The sequence below is a fragment of the Lampetra planeri genome, chromosome 53 (genome assembly GCF_965212315.1).
Source record: "Lampetra planeri chromosome 53, kcLamPlan1.2.h2, whole genome shotgun sequence".
Classification (NCBI taxonomy): Eukaryota; Metazoa; Chordata; class Hyperoartia; order Petromyzontiformes; family Petromyzontidae; genus Lampetra; species Lampetra planeri.
In genome coordinates, this window is record NC_136159.1 from 794,564 (window position 1) to 817,432 (window position 22,869).

At 56.7% G+C, this 22,869-nt stretch overlaps 2 protein-coding genes across 2 annotated transcripts; one reads left to right on the forward strand and one right to left on the reverse strand.

Moving 5' to 3' along the window:
• Positions 1-6,025: 6,025 nt before the first annotated feature.
• On the reverse strand, positions 6,026-14,408 carry LOC144734952 (uncharacterized). Its single transcript, XM_078617423.1, has 8 exons — positions 14,339-14,408; positions 13,864-13,946; positions 13,477-13,585; positions 11,905-12,002; positions 10,750-11,464; positions 10,158-10,418; positions 9,008-9,078; positions 6,026-8,199 (listed from the first exon to the last, which is right to left on the reverse strand). Exons 2-8 carry the CDS (start codon positions 13,921-13,923, stop codon positions 7,315-7,317), a joined length of 2,199 nt encoding a protein of 732 aa, XP_078473549.1. The 5' UTR covers positions 13,924-13,946; positions 14,339-14,408; the 3' UTR covers positions 6,026-7,314.
• A 618-nt stretch (positions 14,409-15,026) lies between these two features.
• Positions 15,027-16,355, forward strand: LOC144734915 (piercer of microtubule wall 2 protein-like). Its single transcript, XM_078617364.1, has one exon. It carries the CDS (start codon positions 15,027-15,029, stop codon positions 15,321-15,323), a length of 297 nt encoding a protein of 98 aa, XP_078473490.1. The 3' UTR covers positions 15,324-16,355.
• Positions 16,356-22,869: the final 6,514 nt, after the last annotated feature.

Here is a 22,869-nt window from a genome sequence, read left to right on the forward strand (position 1 = left end):
TTTGAACCCGGCTGGAAGGAATCAAGGATTCATATTTGTATTTATTTGACTCGCAGATAGAACCCTCGACTGACGGAGAAGACCCACACACTGAGCAAAGCTCCTCCTCAGATCTAGTGGCTGTAGAGGGATGAGTTCCCCCAGTAATTTATTCTCATTTCCAGCCCTGCTTCAAACGACTCAATTCCGATCACACACAGCAGCAATATCGCTGCCCTCCCTCACTGTCAGAGAAACTCGGCAGGACCCTCCTGGACAAAAGCCGTGAGACTCGGTGAGGCTTTCCTGGGAAAACAAGTGGAATGGTCACACAAACGGGGTGCACATGAGTTTGGTTGAACACCGACCTGCCCAAAAAAACAAACACGAGTTCGCATCTCCGCTAAGCAGAATTATGATGTATTATCATGATAACATCTGCTATGTAAATTATCATTCGTCATTACTACTATCGTCATATTTGCAGCAAAGTTCACCAATTGTGGGGGTGGAAAGGATGGGGGGGGGGAGGAACTTGAATGGGGTTTGGGTGCCGTGAGGGGGAGTGCTGTGGGGGGTAAAGGGAGCGGTGAAGGGCGGGGTGAAGGGAGGGGTGGAGGGAGGGGTGGAGGGAGGGGTGGAGGGAGGGGTGGAGGGAGGGGTGGAGGGAGGGGTGGAGGGAGAGGTGAAGGGCGGGGTGAAGGGAGGGGTGGAGGGAGGGGTGGAGGGAGGGGTGAAGGGCGGGGTGGAGGGAGGGGTGAAGGGCGGGGTGAAGGGAGGGGTGGAGGGAGGGGTGGAGGGAGGGGTGGAGGGAGGGGTGGAGGGAGAGGTGAAGGGCGGGGTGAAGGGAGGGGTGGAGGGAGGGGTGGAGGGAGGGGTGAAGGGCGGGGTGAAGGGAGGGGTGGAGGGAGGGGTGGAGGGAGGGGTGAAGGGCGGGGTGGAGGGAGGGGTGGAGGGAGGAGTGAAGGGAGGGGTGAAGGGAGGGGTGGAGGGAGGGGTGGAGGGAGGGGTGGAGGGAGGGGTGGAGGGAGAGGTGAAGGGCGGGGTGAAGGGAGGGGTGGAGGGAGGGGTGGAGGGAGGGGTGAAGGGCGGGGTGAAGGGAGGGGTGAAGGGAGGGGTGGAGGGAGGGGTGGAGGGAGGGGTGGAGGGAGGGGTAAAGGGAGCGGTGAAGGGCGGGGTGGAGGGAGGGGTGGAGGGAGGGGTGGAGGGAGGGGTGGAGGGAGGGGTGGAGGGAGGGGTGAAGGGAGGGGTGGAGGGAGGGGTGGAGGGAGGGGTGAAGGGAGGGGTGGAGGGAGGGGTGGAGGGAGGGGTGGAGGGAGGGGTGGAGGGAGGGGTGGAGGGAGAGGTGAAGGGCGGGGTGAAGGGAGGGGTGGAGGGAGGGGTGGAGGGAGGGGTGAAGGGCGGGGTGAAGGGAGGGGTGGAGGGAGGGGTGGAGGGAGGGGTGAAGGGCGGGGTGGAGGGAGGGGTGGAGGGAGGGGTGAAGGGAGGGGTGGAGGGAGGGGTGGAGGGAGGGGTGGAGGGAGGGGTGGAGGGAGGGGTGGAGGGAGAGGTGAAGGGCGGGGTGAAGGGAGGGGTGGAGGGAGGGGTGGAGGGAGGGGTGAAGGGCGGGGTGAAGGGAGGGGTGGAGGGAGGGGTGGAGGGAGGGGTGGAGGGAGGGGTAAAGGGAGCGGTGAAGGGCGGGGTGAAGGGAGGGGTGGAGGGAGGGGTGGAGGGAGGGGTGGAGGGAGGGGTGGAGGGAGGGGTGAAGGGAGGGGTGGAGGGAGGGGTGGAGGGAGGGGTGGAGGGAGGGGTGGAGGGAGGGGTGGAGGGAGGGGTGGAGGGAGGGGTGGAGGGAGGGGTGGAGGGAGAGGTGAAGGGCGGGGTGAAGGGAGGGGTGGAGGGAGGGGTGGAGGGAGGGGTGAAGGGCGGGGTGAAGGGAGGGGTGGAAGGAGGGGTGGAGGGAGGGGTGAAGGGCGGGGTGGAGGGAGGGGTGGAGGGAGGGGTGAAGGGAGGGGTGGAGGGAGGGGTGGAGGGAGGGGTGGAGGGAGGGGTGGAGGGAGGGGTGAAGGGAGGGGTGGAGGGAGGGGTGAAGGGCGGGGTGAGACACTTGAATGGGGAAGGGGGTGGGGAGGGAATGAGATGAGGGGGGGAAGGGACCGCAGCTCGGAGCGAGTTTACGTCACATGACGTCAGAGTCGTCGCTATGGCAACAGAGCAAATGGAAAAGTGATGGGAGATTGGTGGAGTATTGAGTGGGGGGGGGCGCGGGGGGTTAAACTGGGGGTGCGGGGCAGGGAGTGAGGGAGGGAGGGGGTGGCGGGGAGGAGAGTGGAAATTAACAATCAGTTGAGTCAAGGAGAGGGAGGCGATTGGTGTGCAAGGACGTGGTCATAGTCAATAGGGTGATGATGATGATGACACGACTCTGTGTGCTTTTTCTGTCCTTGCGGGAAGCGGCGGCAGTGGTTTGCGCACTGCGCTATGAACCTGGACTCCCGAGTTCGATTCCCGCCTTAATTGGTGCTCCTACACAGCACTTGCCCTGACAGTCTGGTCAAGGCTATATGGGCGACCTTTGTCTTTTGTCGCCACGTATGGCGACATGGGTTCGAGAAGAGACGCGCTGATGCAGTGCAGGACGTGGAGCTGAGTGGACTTGCCGATGACTGGTACCAGCGGTGTCAAGCCCGGCCTCTGTGGAGGAGGCTCGTGAAGGACGCCGCTGCTGGGCAGCTGGAGGCAGTCGCCCTCCAGCAACAACGAGGGCAGAGCGATGCTCACGAGCGGATAAAACGCATCAGGTTGACACAGTAGGGAGGAGCACAGGTGCTGGGCATCTGCCAGTCACCTCACCCAGTTCACCCGTGGCACCTGCCGGGTCTGTCCCGTGTCCTCCTCCTGCCAGCAGCGACCCTTCTGCACTTCACGTGGTAGCCTCAGGATGCACCTAGCCTGGCACAGGACCCCGTGGTGACCTCACCGCCACGAACGACGGGCGCTATTGTCGATTGTGGCGGATGTCCACGCGCTTATCTTTGTGTATCGTCGAATGCAGCAATGAAGCAAATATAAATTAGTGCAAAAGCAATTGCGTCACATGGGAAATGGAACATATTGCAAACACACAAATCATAGCCAGTGACGGCTGGTGACTCAACTCCTCGAGTGGGGGGGGGGGTCAGACCGGGTGAGCAGCAACAGGGGGAGGAAAAGGTCTGACTCCCACCACCAACCCGCACCGACCAGGAGTGGTGAAGTATGGTCAAACAACCCCCACGACCACGCACGGTGTGGGGAGGTCCTCATCCAGCAGTGGATTGAGACAAAGGGCTGTGCATGTACACGTGGAGGCGGCACTGCAGTGGGCATGTGGGGGATGCAGGGAGTAGGAGGAGGGAGGGGTGGAGAGAGAGAGAGTAAAGGATGGATGGAGAGATGAAGAGAAAATGGGGTTTGGGGATGGAGGGATTGAGGGAGAAATTGAGCGATCGATAGAGGGAAGATAATTCGATGGAGGATGGATTGATGGAGGGATGGAGGGATGGATGGAGGCAATGGGTATGGAGGGATTGATTGGATGGGGAGGGCAGGGGAGTGAGGGGAGGGGTTGGAGATGCCGTGCACACACTCCGCTCCGATTGATGCACGTCCCGTTTCCTAGCAACGGCGAACCCCATCGCTACCCAGCAGCAGCAGCAGGAGCAGCAGCAGCAGGAGCAGCAGCGAGGGGCCATTGGGCACCGAGAGACGCAAATAGCAAACAGGACTCGAGGGTGCGGGGTGGGGGCGCTTGACGCCAATAGCGGCATGATCATGCGAAACATATCGAGCGAGAAATCAAGGCCTGATTATGGGCAATATAACAAATAAACGACCAGACGTATTATCCCTGGGGACATTAAATGGCTCGACTTAGAGCGCCCCTTTGTCTACCCACTGCTGGATTGAGGCCTCCACCCCCCGCAGGTGTCGGGGTTGATGAGCCACACAAAGACCACGGCGGTGAGTTGAGGGCTGGCGAGCCAGAGTCTGAAAGCGGCCGCTGGTCTAATCGGGGTTGCGTTTAGAGACCCGAATTTTCGGACTGCCTCGTTATGTTTTCCGGCCACGTTGCTCATCTGAGTCAGAACCATTATTGATTTCTCTCCGAGACCAGAGTTAGTCCTTGACAAGAACTCTCATCGAGTGCAGCCCTCTCACATCGCCGTGACTCACTCCACCATCCTCCTCCCCCCTCGAGGCAGCAGCAACAGGCATAGACAAAGTTCCTCCAGTGTAGCCCACACAGGCTATTGGGGCAAGTGCTGTTAGCGAGCAGCAGCACCGACTCCCCAGTGCTGGTGTCAACACACCGCACCAGCTACTCACTTGGGGCTGCTGACTCGACCTGGGGGCAAGGCCAACATCGATAGCATCCGTAAGCGGGAAATCTAATTCGGATCGGTTTCGGGTTCGTTACGTGCACAAGTGCGCTAACCACTGCACCACCGCTCCCCACATCATCACCCCCCTCCCCCCAACACACGCACACCTCCACCTCCCTTCCCCGTCGCATCATTAGCACGGAGCGGTTGCCCGGCAGCCGCGACACCGCGCTCAGCTCGTCTGTCCGTGCCGGCTGCACGCTCGGCGGTGGAGTCGGCACAGGTGCAAGGGGCTGATAGCGGAAGCCGCCGTTGTTTGAACAAAATCCGTAAAAAGCAGGGACTGGGGGGCGGGCGGGGAATAGTGACCCCCCCCTCCAACCCCCACCCCCCATCACACCTGCTGCCCCCCCCCCCCCCACCTCTCTGCCTTCTCACAAATGACAGATCCAGAGGGGGGGGGGCGGTTAGGGGGGGTTCGATTCCCCCCCCCCCCTGACTTTTTGTGTGTATACAGGGCAGCCCAAAGGTCAGGACACAGGGTTATTTGATTTATTTAAACAGTGGCATTAAAACATTTCAATTGTTTATTCTTTAAGTTAATATTAAACCTATTCTCATTAGTAATATCCATTTTGTTAATTCTTTTTCTGATGTCATTTTAATTTTAAACGAAAAATCTAAACCCATGTCATTTGTTAAAATAGAATAACCGTATGTGCTGATTTTTTTGGCCACCCTGTATATGACTCGGACTAACATAAGAACCGTAGACTCGGACTAACATAAGAACCGTAGCCTTATACAAAGATCCCCCGTATATCCTTAACAGACTTTTGGGGCAAGCGTTGTCAGCGAAGGTGGTGGGTAGCCAGCACCACGCCTGGCCGCCTTTGTCTCCCCAGTGGCGCTTTTTACACATCGCACCAAGTCCCCATTTAAGGCTGAGTCGACCGAGGGCTCGAGGCCGATTCAGAGAATCGTCACTGGTGTTGGCTGCGAGTGCAACCCGAACTCGGGGAGAAGGGTTCGTAGCGCTGCGTAGCGCTAACCACAACACCCACACTCCCCACAACCACGACACAAGACTTATAATGATCCATAGACTCACATTATAGACCCATTGCCTTAAATAGAGACCTACAGACTCGCATAGCAACCCACACTCACGTAGCAACCCAGACTCATATAGAGACCCTACAGACTAGCATGTGACCTATAAACTATCATAGCGATCCACATACTGACATAGCAACTCAAATACTCGGATAAAGACCGAGACTCGCATTCTGCCCTTGCGTGTGGCAGCGTGTCCAGGAGCCGAAAGCCAATGTGGAGGGGTGCTGTTCACGAGTGGGCTTCAGGAGAGTTTCTGACGTTTTGCAGTTCCTCCTCCGTTGAAGGATCGCAGACTACAGTGACTTACTATACGGTCCAGCATGAATGAAACGTTGGTATAAGGTTGCACTATTAGGGACTAATTACCAGAGAGAAAACCTGGCCACACTGATCAAATAGCCTTCCAGGGTTTTCCATTTCCGCAAAATACAAAAAACCGGAACACAATGAGAGGAAGTGAAAGAGGAATATCTCACAATGTCCGACTAGGGGAGAGCCACACTGCATCACGGGAAGGATTTATCCATATCCATTGAGCACAGTTGCACCTTTTGCAGTCAAAAATAATTAGCATTTTACGTTCGTGAAATTCAAATGGTTAAACCTTTAATTTCGCATTCGTTAAAGTTACAAAACAAGCTTGCTTGTAGTTGCATCGGCACGCGTTGCGTGCAGATTGTGAGAGCGAGTCGAATGATGCGAACCAGCAGTTCTCAGCACGTGGGTCGGACTTGCAATTGCGACTCACCTTGGTTGGTCTCCCCGAGGTGTCACCTGGTTAAACAAAACACTGATCCTTGTAGAGGGCGGCAGAGACTGCAGATACCGTGCAGGAGATATTTCGAATGCGCGCGGGGAATGCCAGCGCCGTGCTGCGGCGACGAAATACAAAGTTGATGTGGGACGCCCAGGTGGCGAGATGTTAACTCCCTCCCCAAGCATGCAGGAGGTCGTGGGTTCGATCCCTCCCAACCCTGACACCTGTATATTTTGAGTTTGCCTGTTCTCTCCGTGGTCATGTGGATATTTGTCTGGGTGCTGCGGGTTTTCCCTCCACGTTTATAAACATGCGTTTGAGAGTATTGGGATGCTATAAATTTACGTGATAAGCCACTTCGTTGCGCTATCAATTTTGGCCAGATCGCTTCTGAAAAAGAGCTATAGAGTTCAGTGGGGGCCTTACCTGGTAAAATAAAAAATAGTTTAGTTTCGTACTCGACGCTAGTGGTGTTTGTGTGGGAGAGAACGCACTCATGTCGGGGCGTCTGTATTCGGACTGGATTCGAAGGATCTTCCGCAGGCAGCGTTGATGGCACTTCTCGAGCACGAAATTGTACAATTCATATGGGGTGGGGTGGGGAGTAGAATCCCAGTGGGTGCAGATACTCATTCACGCTAACCAAATACCCAAACAGCAATTACAACACTCCAAACAAGATAACATAACATCTACGTTTTCAGGAAGGCGTTCGGGGGGGGGGAGAGAAGGCAGCGGGATAGATCAGAGGGAAAGCAGGGCGAGGATACGGCAGGCATGGGGCGACAATAGGAGGACGGGAGTCGTGAATAAAAGGGCAGGAAAAGAGGAGAGGGATGAAGGAGGCACGGGGAACGTGAGGGGTTGGGGGGGGGGGCAGGAAAAAACGTGAGACTGGGGGAGGCTGTGGGTGGCAAATGAAGGCACTACAAAATCTGAGGGAAGCAGGGAAATGCTGGAAGAGAGTCATGAGAAAACTGGACGAGACTTAGGGAAGCGCGGGGAAGCAGTGAAGGGCTGCGTGAAGCAATGTGGGATGTAGAAATACTTCGGTGGACGGGTGGAGAGGTATGGGAAGGCATGGGGAGGTCTGTGCCAATTGTCAGAGATGCAAGGTCAACACTTGGGGCCAAAGGGCAGGGGCCCGAGCTCTATCTCCACTTCGGCCACGTGCAGGTCGCAGTGGCGCCGTGGCTTCCCGTGCCACGCCCTGTAGCTCTGCTGCTTGTGCTGCTCGTGACACCGGTTGTGCTGCTCGGTGTGCTTCGTGCTGTGGCCCTGCCCCTGTGGGGGATGCGCCCTCTGGGCCCCGTACTCCTCAGGGCCCCGCCAGTCCCTCCCCTTCATCTTCAGCCGCTCTTCCCCTCTCCGCCTGCTGCCCTGCCCCTGACCTTGCCCCTGCCCCCACCGGCCGTCCCCTTGCCGCGCCTCGGCCCTCGCCTCGCTCCCGGCCCCCGAGGTCGCGTGGCCTCCCCAGCCGCGGCCCCGGCTTGCGTCGGACTCCGCCTGCCCGGCCCCACGCCCCGCGCGCTTCCTCGTCGAGTTCTTGGCGTCCTCGTAGAGCCGGTGGCGGGGGTCGGGCCCTCGCACCTCCCCCTCCTCCTCCTTCCTCTTCCCGTGCTCGGCGGCCGCGTCGCGCGCCTCCACGTAGAGCCGCTCCCACAGGTGTGAGCGCCGCCCCTCGGCCTCCAGCGCCACGGCCGCCGCGTCGCGCTCTCCGCGGGTGGCCGCGGAGGCCGCACGCTCCTCCCGCAGCTCCCGGTGGAGCCGGCGAACCTCGGCCTGCAGCCGGCGGCCCTCGGCCGCCAGCTCCCGCGCCGCCGCCCGTGCGGCCTCCTGCCCCTGTGCGGTGGCGGCCCCGGGGCCCTCCTGCCTCGCCGCCGCAGTGGATCGCCCGGCCTCTTGGCGTAGCTGGGCCAGCGCCGACCGCAGCTCGACGTTCTCCTGGGACAGGGCCCCACGCTCGGCCTCCCAACGCCTGGCCATGGCGATCCCCTCGGCCTGCAGACGGTGACACACGTACAAAAATCCCCCATGTAGCCTTACCAGACTGTTGAGGGAAATGTTGTCAGCGAGCACCTGTGAAGACCGGCCCAGCACACGAGGAGGTGGGTGGCCAGCACGACGCCCGGCCGCCTTCCTCTCCCAAGTGGCGATATTGGCACATCGCACCAGGTAATAATTTGAGGTTGAGTCGACCTATGGGTGGCCCAGGACCAGTTCAAATAATCGTCACAGGTGATGGCCGTGAGTGGGAATCGAACTTGGGTTACCACTGCACTACTGCTCCCCACGTGCACGAACAAAGACACGTACACACACGCACATGCACATCGCAAGTTCCAGCATGTGGCGGGGCCAGTCGACCGCCGTTCCCATCCCTTCTGCCTCCAGAAAGAGGTGTGAGTATCCTCACTTGTGTGACAATGTGAGTGCGTGCGTGTCCATGTGTGGGAGACCACATGTGAACACGTGTGTATGTGTGTGTACATGTCTACGTGTGCATATATGCGAGTATTAATGTGTATGTGTATATACGTGTGCCCTGTCGGCCTTCATAGGTGCTCACTAACAGCACCTGCCCCAACAGTCTGTTAAAATGCCAGCTGGGGGATCTTTGTATGAATAAACATATGTATGTGTGCATACATACGCCTATGTGTAGACCTGCACCTCCAATTAGCACGGTTGGCTACGTACGGTGCAAAAAAAGTTCAACCTACATACACCTATGTGAGTCTACATGTGTGTATATGTGTTTGTGAACGTGTGTACATGTGCGAGTGTGCGCGTGTGAGTTCACCGTCACCTGCAGCTGGCGCTCGGCTGCCCCGAGCCGCTCGTTCTCCTGCACCAGCGCCCCCTGCCTCCCGCTCGCCACTGCTCACGCACGCACGGCCACACATGCAGGGGGCTCACAATGCCGTGTCGGGGCACCGAGCCGGCACCGCTGAGATCCTGAGTTCAAATCCAGTTTTGAGCCACCCGTGACGACTATACCGGGTTCTCAAATGTAGCGAAATGATGGTCTCAGACCAGTTGCCGATGGTCTCATATTGAGATCCATAGACTCACGTAGAGTCACATAGACTCAGATATCTATAGACTCACTCAGACTAGAGTTGTGACTAAATTGGCTTCTCAAGTGCTGCGAGATGATGGTATCAACCTGGTCACCAATGACTGTACGAAAAAATGACAATAAGCAAACAGCAAATAAAATACTCAGAGACCACAGGGCACGCTGCTCTGTTAGCGAGCTCTGGTTACTACATCTGACTCTAAGCCGCAGACACGCATATCAGGCTGAGTGGACCTGGGGTTGGACGGTGTGGATAACTGGAGACTGTGTGGATGGGGGCTGTGTGGTTGGGGGCTGGGTGGTTGGGGGCTGGGTGGTTGGAGGCTGGGTGGTTGGGGGTGGGGTGGTTGGGGGCTGGGTGGTTGGAGGCTGGGTGGTTGGGGGCTAGGTGGTTGGGGGCGGTGTGGTTGGGGGCTGTGTGGTTGGGGGCGGGGTGGTTGTGGGCGGGGTGGTTGGGGGCTGGGTGGTTGGGGGCTGGGTGGTTGGGGGCTGGGTGGTTGGGGGCTGGGCGGTTGGGGGCTGGGTGGTTGGGGGCTGTGTGGTTGTGGGCGGGGTGGTTGGGGGCGGGGTGGTTGTGGGCGGGGTGGTTGGGGGCTGGGTGGTTGGGGGCTGGGTGGTTGGGGGCTGTGTGGTTGTGGGCGGGGTGGTTGTGGGCGGGGTGGTTGGGGGCGGGGTGGTTGTGGGCGGGGTGGTTGTGGGCGGGGTGGTTGGGGGCGGGGTGGTTGTGGGCGGGGTGGTTTTGGGCGGGGTGGTTGGGGGCGGGGTGGTTGGGGGCTGGGTGGTTGTGGGCGGGGTGGTTGGGGGCTGGGTGGTTGGGGGCTGGGTGGTTGGGGGCTGGGTGGTTGGGAGCGGGGTGGTGGGGGTTTGTGCCACTCACCGTGGTTGCTCGCGACCACCAGGCCCAGCACCACGATGAGCGCGAGGGCGGGCACCAGCACCGTCAACGACGCGTCCGTGCCAGGCACGGTGCCCCCGGTGCCAGGTACGGTGCCGTCGGCCAGCGCGGTGGGGAGTTGCCGGCGGGCGAGGCGTCGGCGCAGCCTGGGCACCATCGGGCCGCTCCTGATTTCGTCATCATCACTTCGACCGAGCTTCTCCTGGTCTTCCTCATCGGTGCTGGAGCCGGCGCCCAACGGGGCTGCAGGAGACGCAAGGGGAACCATCATTGCTCGGCTCCATCAACTCTCGTTATCCTTGTTACGATGGCAGGGGATCACTGCCCTCATCGAAACAACAGAGCGGACAGTGCAGGTTTCCGCACCTCTGGATGGTGAATGGCGACACCTCTCGTGGCCGTAGCGGTGACATTGACCCATTACGTACAACAAACGCGAGCCCACAACACGAGTGTTTGCACGTGCGATTGTACGCACGTGCCGTGAGCTCGTCTGTGTTGGTCACTCGTCTTTTCTAGGTATCGGCTCCCACGTGAGTGGCTCAGACGCTGCAGATCACCGAAATAAACCCACCTCGCTCGCGCCCTAGGGGGAACGGGAAGCAGCCACGGATGCTTGAGGACCCCACGAGGGCATCCTCGCTGCCCGCCCGCGTGCCAGGCTCCGCGGATGCCTTGGGGTGGGAGGAGCGGGGAGGAGGGGGGTCCTGCAGGCCTGCCGAGGGTGACGGAACTGCGGAGTCGGGCATCTCCACGGGTGCCTCAGGGGAAGCGCGAGGACCCGGAACGTCATCGAGCGCAGAGGGATCCAGCGCGAAGACGTCATTGTTGTCGCTTCTGCTCACCTCCCGTGTCACCTCCTGGTTCACTTCCCCACACACCTCCTTCATTACCTCCATGCTCACCTCCCTTCTCACCTCCACCTCCTCCATCACCTCACCTCTCTCCTCCCCGCTGAACTCCTCGCCCACCTCCTCACTCACTGCCTCTCTCACCATCTCACTCGCCTTCTCGCTCAACCCCCGTCTCACCTCCCCACTCACTTCCTCCATCTCATCACTCACCTCCTCCCTCATATTGCCACCGACTTCATCCCTCGCCTCATCTATCGCCTGGCCGACCTCGTCTCTCACCTCCTGGCTCATCTTCACCTCCTCGCTCACGTTGGCTCCCTCTTCTTCCACCCTCTTCAACACCTTGTCCATTGGTTCACTTGTCTTGCTGCCCACCTTCTCCACTATCTCGTTCACCTCTTCCTTCACCTCTTCAGGTCTGGCAGGTTGCTCCACCTGTTTTCGTTCACTCAGTTAGCGCTCCTCACCGTCAAGTGAATGTGATATATGCAACGCTAATGTCCAAAATGTTTACATTTGAGATCAACAAGGCAAATAACTCGGAGCTATTTCAAACACATTTCATGTAAGCTCCGACTTGTCTCAGGGAGAGTCCAGGACACACAGCTTAGGTATGTGACTGTAAGATAGGATGTGCTGCTTTGTGTTTGATGGATGCGCTGCTTTGTGTTTGAAGGATGAGCCACAAGCTTAAGTGATAACATCTGGAAACACAGCACTTTGTTCTAACATATCACTCTCTGCTTAAATAGATGCTACTGTTAAACATATGTAAGTTTCGAGTAAATATTACCCACGATTCAGCTGTTGTTACTGATGCTGCTGCTGCTGCTACTGCTGTGGTTGCTGTGGTGATTGCCACTGCTGTTACTCACCGTGCACGTGGCCACGTCGGGGACTCCGGGTTCCCCCACCCCCTCAGGGCCCTCACCCCCGGCTCCCGACGCCTCCCGGAGTTTCCCTTCCAGGAACCCTGCGAGACACAAACTCCTCGATCACTCCGAGTGTGGAGGGCGGCCGCAGCAGCGGTGGCACAATTAAACGTGAACCAACACAACCGCAATCCTAGTCACCGTGGCGAGATGTTTACTGCCTTGCTTGGTAAACAGGAGGTCGTGGGTTCGATCCCGGAACCTGATGCCTGCATATGTAGTGACGTTAATGGCGTCACCATGGTGTTAGCGCTAGCCACTGTCACAAGAGTGCTACTCTGTGTCTGGAACCTCTCTCGAGGGCCAGGGTGAGTACGGCAAGTGAGCGGGCCCTTGGGGGCATAGTCCTGGTCACGGCCTGAGAGAGGGCAAATGAGGACGGGGTAGTCTGGGTGAACCCGAGAGGGCACGTGACCGGGACAAGGTAGCGAAGGGGGCTTGAGAGACACGTGATGCTCGGTCGGGATCCTTCAGGAGCATCAAGGGGCAGTCACCGGGAGAGCGTTTGTGGCTGTTCTCTGGAATCAACCCTCGGCGCTACGTCTCTCCGATCTTCAGTCTTCGCTCGGCATCGTGGGTCAGTCAGTAACATCCTGACTGACCCACGATGCCGGTTATGTAGTTACCCTGTTGGGGTCTAGTTAGCGTGTGTACGTTGATGTAGTTCACCCTGTTGGGGCTGTGTAATAAACGGGTTGCCTCCAAGTCAAGTGTGTGCCTCCGTGAAGAACACTACACTTATTTGGCGTTTGCATATTCTCCCCATGGTCGGGTGGATTTTACTCAGGGTCCTCCGGGATTCCCCTCCGCGTTTAGAAACCACACGCGTTTAGAGAATTAGGCTGTTAGAAATGACCACACGATAAGGAGCCGTCCATAAATGACGTCACGCACCCAGGGGGGGGGGTCAGACATTTGTGACAATGTGTGACGAGGGGAGGGGGGGGTTTTAGAAATGTGACGTCACGTGAAAATGTGCAACTTTAAATGAATATAAACAACACGTTCTACTTAATTAAATAGACGTTTTAATACATATCTTCTCCTACAGCATCAGAGTGCAGCGCCACATTAAATACGTACTACAATGACAATAGTTTAAAGCGATTTGAAGCATGTTTTATTTGGGGGGGGGGGGCATAGCTTTGTGACGTCATATTTGAGGGGGGGTCTGAGTTTTTGTGACGCCGTGTGATGAAGGGTGGGGGGGGGTCAAAAATCGTCAAAAATCGCGTGACGTCATTTATGGACGGCCCCGAAGCCACTTTGTTGAGCTATCATTGATTTCCAGGTCGCTTCTGAAATAGAGCTAGATAGCTCAAGTGCGCCTTGCTAAAATAAAAAATGAGTTTAGTTTAATCCCAACTCCTCATTCAAACCCCTAAACCATAACCCATAACCCTAACTAAAAACCTTAACTCTAACCCCTCGCACTAAACGCGACCCCCTGATCTCGACCCATCATAACGCTGACCCCTGTGACCCCTGACCCCGCCAGGCAGGTGCGCGTCGTACCCCCCAGGACGGCACCGCGCGGCGCCGTCTCAGCGCCGTCTCCCTGGGGGTCGCCGCAGGGGCCGAGCCGGTGGCTCCGCTCGGCACCCACGCACCCCTCGTCCAGGCCCTGCACCACACGCGGGAGGCCACACGGGAGGCCACACGGACGTTAATGAAACTCGCGCCGTCCGCTGTGGAAATCGCGGCCGTTGCGTCAGAGAGCCGAGCCGACGCGCAGCGAGGTCCGTGGGGGAGTAATTGGGGAGACGGGGGCCCAGTTCCCTACGCCCCCCCCGCGGGTCACCTCGCCACGAGGGGGTCCCCCCTCACCCCTCTGGCCCCCTCACACCAGCGGGCTCCCATCAACACGCGGGTCTCCACCCCACGAGGGGTCCCCCCCCTCACCTCGCGGCTCAGCAGAGTCCACCCGCCGCTCGAGTCGCTGTCGCTCTCCGAAGTCGACATCGCGGCGGCGGTGGAGGCCAGACCTGAGGTCGGGGTCGACATGGAACTCAGTGAGTGTACTTGTGTGGCTGCACGTGTATCGGCGTGTTCACGTGTTATTCAGATTTAGCTCGCAACACAAAAGGCGGCGAGTGTTGCCCGCGTTCGCTCGACTCCGACCCGCCCGCCGTCCCCACGAGCCGCGTGTTCACGTGGCGAGCCACCAACACCGGCCACCCGAGTTCGACTCTTACGCTCACGGCCAACAACAGCGGCGAACATCTGAATGATGCGCTGCGTAAACAATGGGGAGACAAAGGCGACCGTGCGTGCAGCTGGCCACCTTGCCGGCTTATCAGCACCCCCCCCCACTCAGTATGTTGGGGTAGGTCGTTGTCGTCGTTGTTTACGGGCATCAACCCCGCACGCGTCTCACCCTGCGTGACTCCCCACGAGCTGATCTCGTCACTCCGTCTCCTCCGTGGACGTCTCAGGCCGTCGTTGGGCTCGCCCCTCCCCCCGCTCGCCCCTCCCCCCCGCTCGCCCCTCCCCCCGCTCGCCCCTCCCCCCGCTCGCCCCTCCCCCCGTTCGCCCCTCCCCCCTGCTCGCCCCTTTGTTTACTTGCGAATGCAAATCGCCTCGGCCTGGCCGCGCGCGAACCCCCGACGCTTGCCTAGCCGCCCTACCGGGAGAACCCTCACCGATGCCGGCAGACCGAGCCAGACCCGAGGCGGGTGCGGGTGGTCGTGGGAGGGGGGGCGGAGTCGGTTAACGGAGCGGCTTGCACGCCTTCGCGGAGCGGTGGGATGGATGGGGGACCCCGACGCTGCCGCCGCCGTCGTCGTCGCGCGTCTGAGCTCGGATCGCGTCTCCTCCTCTCCTCGCCTCCCCCGGGCTGCGAGTAACATGGAGTGAGGCGCCACGGGTCACGTGGCCGCGAGTTACGTCACCGCGGGGCAGACCCCCCCCCCATTCCCCCCACCTCCGCCCCCTCCCCATTCCCCCCACTCCCCTCCTCGCCCATCCCCCAAATTCCCCCCTCCCATTCCCCCCCCTGCTCCATATGCCCCCTCCCCCGCGTCGTCTTGGCAACCAAATGTAAACATCTCGGTCTGCAGGCCGTGATGATGTCGGACGCGGGCACGGGGCCGGCCGGGCCGGGCCTCGGCAGCCCGAGCCCGGGCAACCCGGTGTTCACGGTGCGCGCCGGGGCCGCGCCGCCCGCCTCCTCGCTCTACCGCACCACGGCGCACGACTACGGCGCCCTGAGCCCCGGGCCCGAGGCGGCGCCGTGTGTCCACTGCCCCGCGTCGCAAAGCTTCTCGCGGCACCTCGGGGAGTGCGGGATGCCCCGCGACCTCAACACGACCCTTGACCGCAGCCGCGTCATCGACCACCCCAACCTCCAGCACACGCTCTGAGGCCTCCTGGGGCCAGGGGTTGGGCGACGTGGGACCGGGTCATCTTGACATCTGGGTCACCTTGAGACTGAGTTACTTTGAGTCTTGGCCATCTTGAGACTGGGTCATCTTGAGACTGGGTCACCTTGAGACTGGGTCACCTTGAGACTGAGTTACTTTGAGTCTTGGCCATCTTGAGACTGGGTCATATACTGAGTCACCTTGAGACTGAGTCACCTTGAGACTGGGTCATCTTGAGACTGGGGCATTATGAGGTAAGATGACTATGCGAGCCCTGGATGGTGTCCTCGGAGCTTGCAAGCGTCCTCCCCCAGATCCTCATTCCGAGGGTCCAGTTTGAAGCCAACTCAGAGTCCACGGATGGGATCACACACGCACCTGTAATGACGGACAGTCGTCCATAAAGACCGGCTGTAACGTGATTTGTCGACAATACGTGGTTGAAAACAATTTGCTGAATTGTCGTGATTCAGGCTCATGATTCCATTCAAGAGTCGATTCATTGTAACACACAAACACATACTAGTTACGCATGTACATGCAAAGACAATGATCCCCCGTGTCGCCTTAACAGTGTTGGGGCAAGTGCTGCTAGCGAACACTTATGAAGGCTGGCACGGCACGCAACGAGGTGGATGGCCAACCCTACCACCTTTGTATCCCCAAAGCTGATGATTATACACCCCACCAAGGTACTTATTTCAGGTTGAGTCGACCTAGCGGAGGCTCAGAACCGGTTAAAATATTAGCTACTGTTATTGGTTAGCTAACTACTACATCACTACACGGACACACATACGCAGACATTTCAGAGGTCCTGGGCTCAATTCCCAGTTTGAGTGATGCGTGATCAAGCCATTTTGTTGTGTGTAGTGAGGTTTAAGTACCGGCCCGGTTGCCCCTTATCTGTGAAAAAAGAAACAACATGAACTAAATGTGTTTTTTTATTCACCTGAGCCAGCCCTGAGGGATAACATGTATAAATATATGTAGTTGTGTTTTTTGCGCAATTATACTGTTTCATAGGATATTAATAAAGACCATTGCTCGAAACGTCGCCTATTAAATCATGTATTTTCCATTTAAGGCCACAGTGTTATGATTGACAAATGTGTTGACTTTTTTGTTTTGTTATTTGTGCCTTTGCACCACTGCTAAGGCAGTGGCAACAGCAACGTCACCACGGAAATATTCGTAACACCGTGGTGAATGCAGCGCCTGCAGTGGCCACATGAGCCACGTGAATCCATAATGAATATATCACGTGTGTGTGTTGAACTTCTTTCGCACCGTACGTAGCCAACCGTGCTAATCGGAATTGACCTCTCCACCGGCACTGCACACGAGGGGGAGGGTGGTCAGCACTACGCTCGGCCGCCTTTGTCTTTCCAGTGGCGATGTTTTCACATCGCACCAGGTACTCATTTGAGGCTAAGTTGATCTAGGGGAGGCCCAGAACCAGTTCAGATAATCGTCACTGGTGTTGGTCATGGGCGGGAATTAAACTCAGGTAGTTGGGTTCGTAGCGCAGCACGCTAACCGCTACCCTACCGCTCCCCAACCCCCCTACACACATACACACTGTGCGGGCCATGAGGAACATTTGACCATACTTCACCACGCTGGTCAGTGAGTGTCGATGGCGGCAAGGGAGCATAGACCGGGACCATATAAGTACAGTCGAGCAAGGGATGTTGTGATGTTGCCCACTACTGCCCACAACAAACTTCGCCGACGCGCTCCCGCCAGGATATTTGTCTTAGTATTTTATATCGGTGTGGAATGTTTGAGAAGCAAAACATATTTGATTCCTACTCAGGCCAAAAGGATACATTAGTTCATGGGCCAGGACAGAAATTGGTACCACCAAAGGTAGGAAACCTTAAGTCGTCTCGATTGATTTACAGGGCCACTAAGAGTGAATTTACTTGATAACTGCACTCATTTGACATGATCATTACATAATTCACTTGTATTGGCCACAAAGAAATTTGAGCCGCTAAAGCTATGTCACCTCAGGTGATATCGACAATGAAGAATATCTGGTCTGGGCTCACGGACAAATATGGTATATCAAGAAAAAAATCTATTGATTTTAATTGATGAATCTAAGCATAATTACCATCGCTTTTACGTAATAATAAGCATTGACTGGGTTGTCTTCCAGCTGAAGGTGAATGATTGGTTTCAATAATGTATCTTGGACAGGAATCACTGTGAGGGGATGAGGGATAAACTGCCCAGTGATCGGCAGTGGTGACGTTTCAGCACCGCGGACAGCTACCACTGAGTTGTGCATGGGCGCTAGCCAGGGTGCTGAAGGCCGCCGTATCGATGGTGGAGTGGGTTGCACCGTGGATAGCTACCAGTGGGTGTGGATGAGCACGAGCCAAGGTGCTGATCGAGGAGGCTGGCCAGGATGCTGAGTGTCGCCGTGTAGATGGTGGAGTGGGTTGTTGTTTGGCCCATTAGCACGTCACATGTGCTGATAGGATTGCCAATGCTGTGGAAAATCCGGCCACTTTTCGCTGAAAAACAAATAGGAGCAGATGTTGTTCTCTCCTTCTCTCTCTCTCCTCGTCTCCCTTTCCAACCCCCTTCATAATCACTTTCATTTCTCTCGCTCTCTCAACAAAACTCTCACGACTGGCAGCCTTGCCAGACTTACATGTGAGTGCCACGGTGGCGATATGTTAACTACCTCACCTGGTATGCAGGAGGTCGTGGCGTTGATTCCGACCCTGACGCCTGTATATTTGGAGTTTGAACGTTCTCCCCGTGGTCGCGTGGATTTGTCTCTAGGTCTCCCAGTGTTTCCCTCCACGTTCAAAAACATGCGTTTATAGTATGTATGTTGAACTTCTTTTGCACCGTAGTAGCCAACCGTAATCATCGGAGGTGCGCGGGAAGGACAACAAACTAAATAGAAAAATATATTTTAAAGAAATTAGTTTTCAATCTAGCCCCATCGTTGAGCTATAATTTGTGGCCAGGTCGCTTCTGAAAAGAGGAATATATCTCAGTGGGCCTTACATGGTCAAATACAAAGTAAAAAAAAACATAGCGCACGTACAGCCCCTTTGTAAATCAACTGCTGAATGAGGGCCTCCCCACGCCGTGTGGATAGCGAGAGTTATTTACCCATACCTCACCATACTGCTCAGTGCGGGTTGGTGAAGGTGGGGAGCATGGATGTCGGAGCAAGTTGACAAAATACTACACAACGACCTAACCCATACATAAATAAACATGAATCAATAACACAACGCTATGCAATAGCCCATGCTGAGCTGTCGAGGAACATTGCAGCCCAAGAGAGAGGCCCGAACACTCTTTGACCTCACACGGGCCCGAGGGTGAGATGTCACAATTGTCCAAGAGGTTTCTCACTCATTCGAGCGCCCATCTTCTGTTGAGGGCACCTCGAGCCAGCGGTGGAAATTCCACATTCATACGGCGGGAGTTAGTACATCGAGTGCAATCAACTGTTGAATTCCCACACATAATTGTAATGAACGGCCTTTCCAGTCCCAAAAACATTTCCACGCTGAGTCTCAAGGCAGCAGCCACGCGGTGAGCCGGCAACTACCAACAATTGCCCAGGCTGTGCCGTCCTCTATGTATTAAGATGTTATCGGCCACTGAACGAGTTGTTTATAATATGTGGTAAGGAACCGGAGCATCCGGAAAAACCCCACGCGTGCGAGGAAGAAACACTCTATCCTATACGGACAGAACAAGTGGAGTCCACGTATATGCTCGCTGGAATTCAGTTGGAAGTTATTCCGCACTCTGCTGTACTGCCTTCTCCTGGCTAGTCAGGGTGTGGCTCTTCCTCGGCGCCCACGCAAAGGGAGTTTCGCAACTTCTACGTGCGATCCGCCAACCCTCGCTGCATCCACCCTGCTGGATCACCGGCGTGCCTAGCCACCACCGTGCGGCTCATAGAGCTCTGCACAGTCGGATTCAATCATCAAATCCTCCAGGATAAATACAGATTCGGATTCTGATAATTAAATACGGATTCTGAATCATGTAATGGTGATATCCTGTCCACCTCTCAGCTGAGCTCTCAGCCGAGGCCTACAACGCCGAGAGATTCCCGGGCAATCAACAGGCTCAGGCCGGCTTAGCTTCTGAGATCAGAGGCATCGTTGAACCGGCTGAGCACTTGCATTGGAGGCTGCCTGGAAATAACAGGTGTTACAGGCTTGGGTAGGCGAGCTGATCGGTAGGTGTGGAGTTCAGCCACGCGTTCTATATATCTGCGTGGAGTCCTGCGTATCACCTCCCGGCATGCATGGGATTTTCTCCATGCACTCTGGTTTCATTTCGACACGCCAACCACTCAAGTAATGAACACAAATCAGGAACCTGCAAAAAGAATGCCAGAGTCAGCAAGGCTTTCCTGGATAAACAAAGGACGTGAATACGATTATTGTATACTGGAGTGGACATACATTAGATGATGATGACGCCTTCATTCAGCAGTGGAGAGAGAATATAATGATGATGGCAATAAAGTCTGGCTGCACACAGGATTGAACACGCACGAGAGGACAGCCACCGCGGAGATGGAGCGATGTGATCAGATCGCGTGTGTATGAGCTTGGTTTGATTGTTACATCACGTTACCCGCTTTGGGAGGAAGGCCTTCATCCAATCCAGCAGTGGATAGATCATGGCTGATGATGAGGGCTGGTTGCCAAGACAATTCGGCAGACACAGCTGTGAGTGGTGCGGAGCGCGGGGGTGGTGGGGGGTGCAGGTGAGGAAACAAAGGGGAGTGGGGAGTGGGGTGCAGGCAGTCAGGTGTGCGCGGTCTTCTTCTGCCCACAGCCCCTCCCCTCCCCGCCCGCCCCCCCGCCCCTTCGCGTGTGCACTCCGCCTATTTGTTGAGCAAATAAATGAGGTAAATAATGAAATAAAGCACCCACAAGAGTAATTGCCACTGCCACCGCCTGATTGCTTTCCAAACCGGCAGCTTTGATCGGATGATTCGGTTGTTGGGTTTGGATTGTGGGCAGGGCCGGATTTAGGGGGGGGGGGGGGGCAAGGAGGGGGGGACATTTGTCCAGGGCGCAAAGTACTCCACCGAGTCACGGAAGTAAAATATAAGACACATTTCAGTTTCTAATTAAGAAGAGAAGGTACAGGCGCAGCCCCTGCAATTGCTCGCTCAAGTCACTGCTGGCGGAAGGGGGTCACTGCTGGCGGAAGGGGGTCACTGCTGGTGGAAGGGGGTCACTGCTGGCGGAAGGGGGTCACTGCTGGCGGAAGGGGGTCACTGCTGGCGGAAGGGGGTCACTGCTGGCGGAAGGGGGTCACTGCTGGCGGAAGGGGGTCACTGCTGGCGGAAGGGGGCCTCCGCTCCTCGAGGGGGATTTGCGGCCTAACTCTTCCACACCGGCCAAGGCGTCTTGGAAGGAGGTGGAGCAGCTCACACTTTACCCCGCCACACGACGAGACCTGCCCGATTAAATGGCTGTGGTGAACACAACAATGATCACGGCTGCATGGACAGATGCAGGCGGGGCGCAGGGGGGGGGGGGGGTTCAAAAACCTGCTCCATCGTTTCGGCTGCCGCGTCGGAAGATCGGAATCGAGTCGGCGACCTCTGCATTGAAAGTTCGCTGTGCGAACCATCACGGCACTTCGACAGCACCCCCGCTATGATTGTGATAGGACCAACAACGAAGAAGCTCTGCCCTACTTTGAGGGGAAATCCTCTCCTTAAACTGTGCTGACCTCGAACATATTTGCGGCCCACAGAAGCCTGGCAACAACCTATTTGCTGTACTGCCTGCCCCCTAAACGTGCGATGTGCTGGTTTAGCGTGTGGGTGTGAGTGGGTGTCTCGCGTGATCCACCACCCCCCCCCCCCCCCCCCCCATTTTCCGGCTAATCCCCCAATACCCCTACTTACTCATCATCATCAACCAAAGATCACAACCATCATCGGCAACTATAATCGTCAACAACGACGCGAACGATGCTGTTGAGTTGTGTACGACTCTCGAATTTAGCGTTGAACTTCCACGAGGACTCCATGGGCTCAAGAGCGAGGGGTGCTCGCATGTCAGGCCGGAAGTTCGCCCCCATTGATTCGAGGGAGCACGACTGCTGACGAGCCACTGAATGTTGAAACCGATCCTCGCCCATCAACGTCTGGCAGCTCAGCAGCAGCGATTCGAGCGAGCCCGAACCCTGCTGCTGATGAGACAAAGGATGTTGATGGCGATCGAGATCGCGTTTGTCTCGAAGTAACGCTGCTGAATTGACGCACTCCGCGATGTGTAAGGAACCCACGAGAGACGCGTGAAGGGGCCGTTGCTGTCACGTACCAAACGGATCAGATGCATCGTCATGGTCAACCCACTGCTGGAGTGGACTCATGCAATGATTGAAAACTTGCAGATGCAGTCCTTCCTGCCTATGCATTTCATCAACAACAACAACAATATTTTATTTTATTTCCCATGGCATTGTAAAGGCGACTGCCGTAGTATTGCGGCTGTGAGTCGAGCCTGGCAAGGCGTCGCTTTGGCACCAGCCGTCTCTTGCCGTGTCTCTTGCCGTGCGTTTTGCTATTGCTTGCTATGTCGCATTCATACCTCCCAGTGGGTGAATGTGACCAACAACCATTATCAACATTATCATCATCATCATCAACAACAACAATTATCTTCTTCACACAACGGATATCAACAATCATTACGGGCAACCCATTGTGCTCTAAATCATTAAGGTAACTACAACAAACAACCACTATCATCGACATCATCATCATTATTATAATAATAATTATCGTCATCTTCGCCCATCACCAATCATCACCCACAACCCATTATAATCATAATCAGCATCATCATCATCGTCACCATCACGTCCAATCAATCGTCCCCCATCACCGTCGTCACGCCATCATCACGGTGACGCACAAGCCGCGTCTGCTGTGTTTTCTTTGCCATCGATTCTGAGCCATTGTGAGTTCCCAAACCACCCACCGCGTTCCATCTCCCCCCTCCCCTCTAACCCCGGCTCCCAGCCACCCACGCCCCCCCATTGCACCCCCTCCCATTCCCCCCCCCAGCACCCCCCCCCCCCTCTGCCCCCCACCTCCTCCCACCTCCACCGCGCTCTCTTCTCTTGACGTCACTGCGAGGCGAGGGAGCGCGCGTCTTGAAGAATGAACCAAATTTAGGAGCAGCCCTTGACGTGGGAGAGACAAAGATCCACCGCATAGCCTAATCGAACTGGAGGAAACACGCACGCACACAGGCACACGCTCGCGCACAGAGAGACACACGCGTAAACACACAGAGATGCAAAAAAGGAAGACAAAGATCCCCCGTATCGCGTTGACAGACTGTTGGGGCAAGTGCTGTTAGCGAGCACCTATGAAGGCCGGCACGGCACACGAGGGGGGAGTGTGGGGATGGGTGGCCAGCACCACGCCCGGCCGCCTTTGTCTCTCAAGTGGCGATGATTACACACCTTATCAGCTACTCATTTGAGGCCGAGTCGACCTAAGCCATTCCCAGAA

What these genes read in the sequence shown, in the direction of transcription:
- LOC144734952 (XM_078617423.1), bottom strand. Translation starts at nt 13,923, where the DNA reads ATGTCGACTTCGGAGAGCGACAGCGACTCGAGCGGCGGGTGGACTCTG. An exon ending in GGACTCTGCTGAGCCGCGAG is followed by an intron (nt 13,586 to 13,863) that starts GTGAGGGGGGGG and finishes CGTGTGGTGCAG; the next exon opens with GGCCTGGACGAGGGGTGCGT. An exon ending in GGTGGTCGCGAGCAACCACG is followed by an intron (nt 9,079 to 10,157) that starts GTGAGTGGCACA and finishes GTGCGTGAGCAG; the next exon opens with TGGCGAGCGGGAGGCAGGGG.
- LOC144734915 (XM_078617364.1), top strand. Translation starts at nt 15,027, where the DNA reads ATGATGTCGGACGCGGGCACGGGGCCGGCCGGGCCGGGCCTCGGCAGC.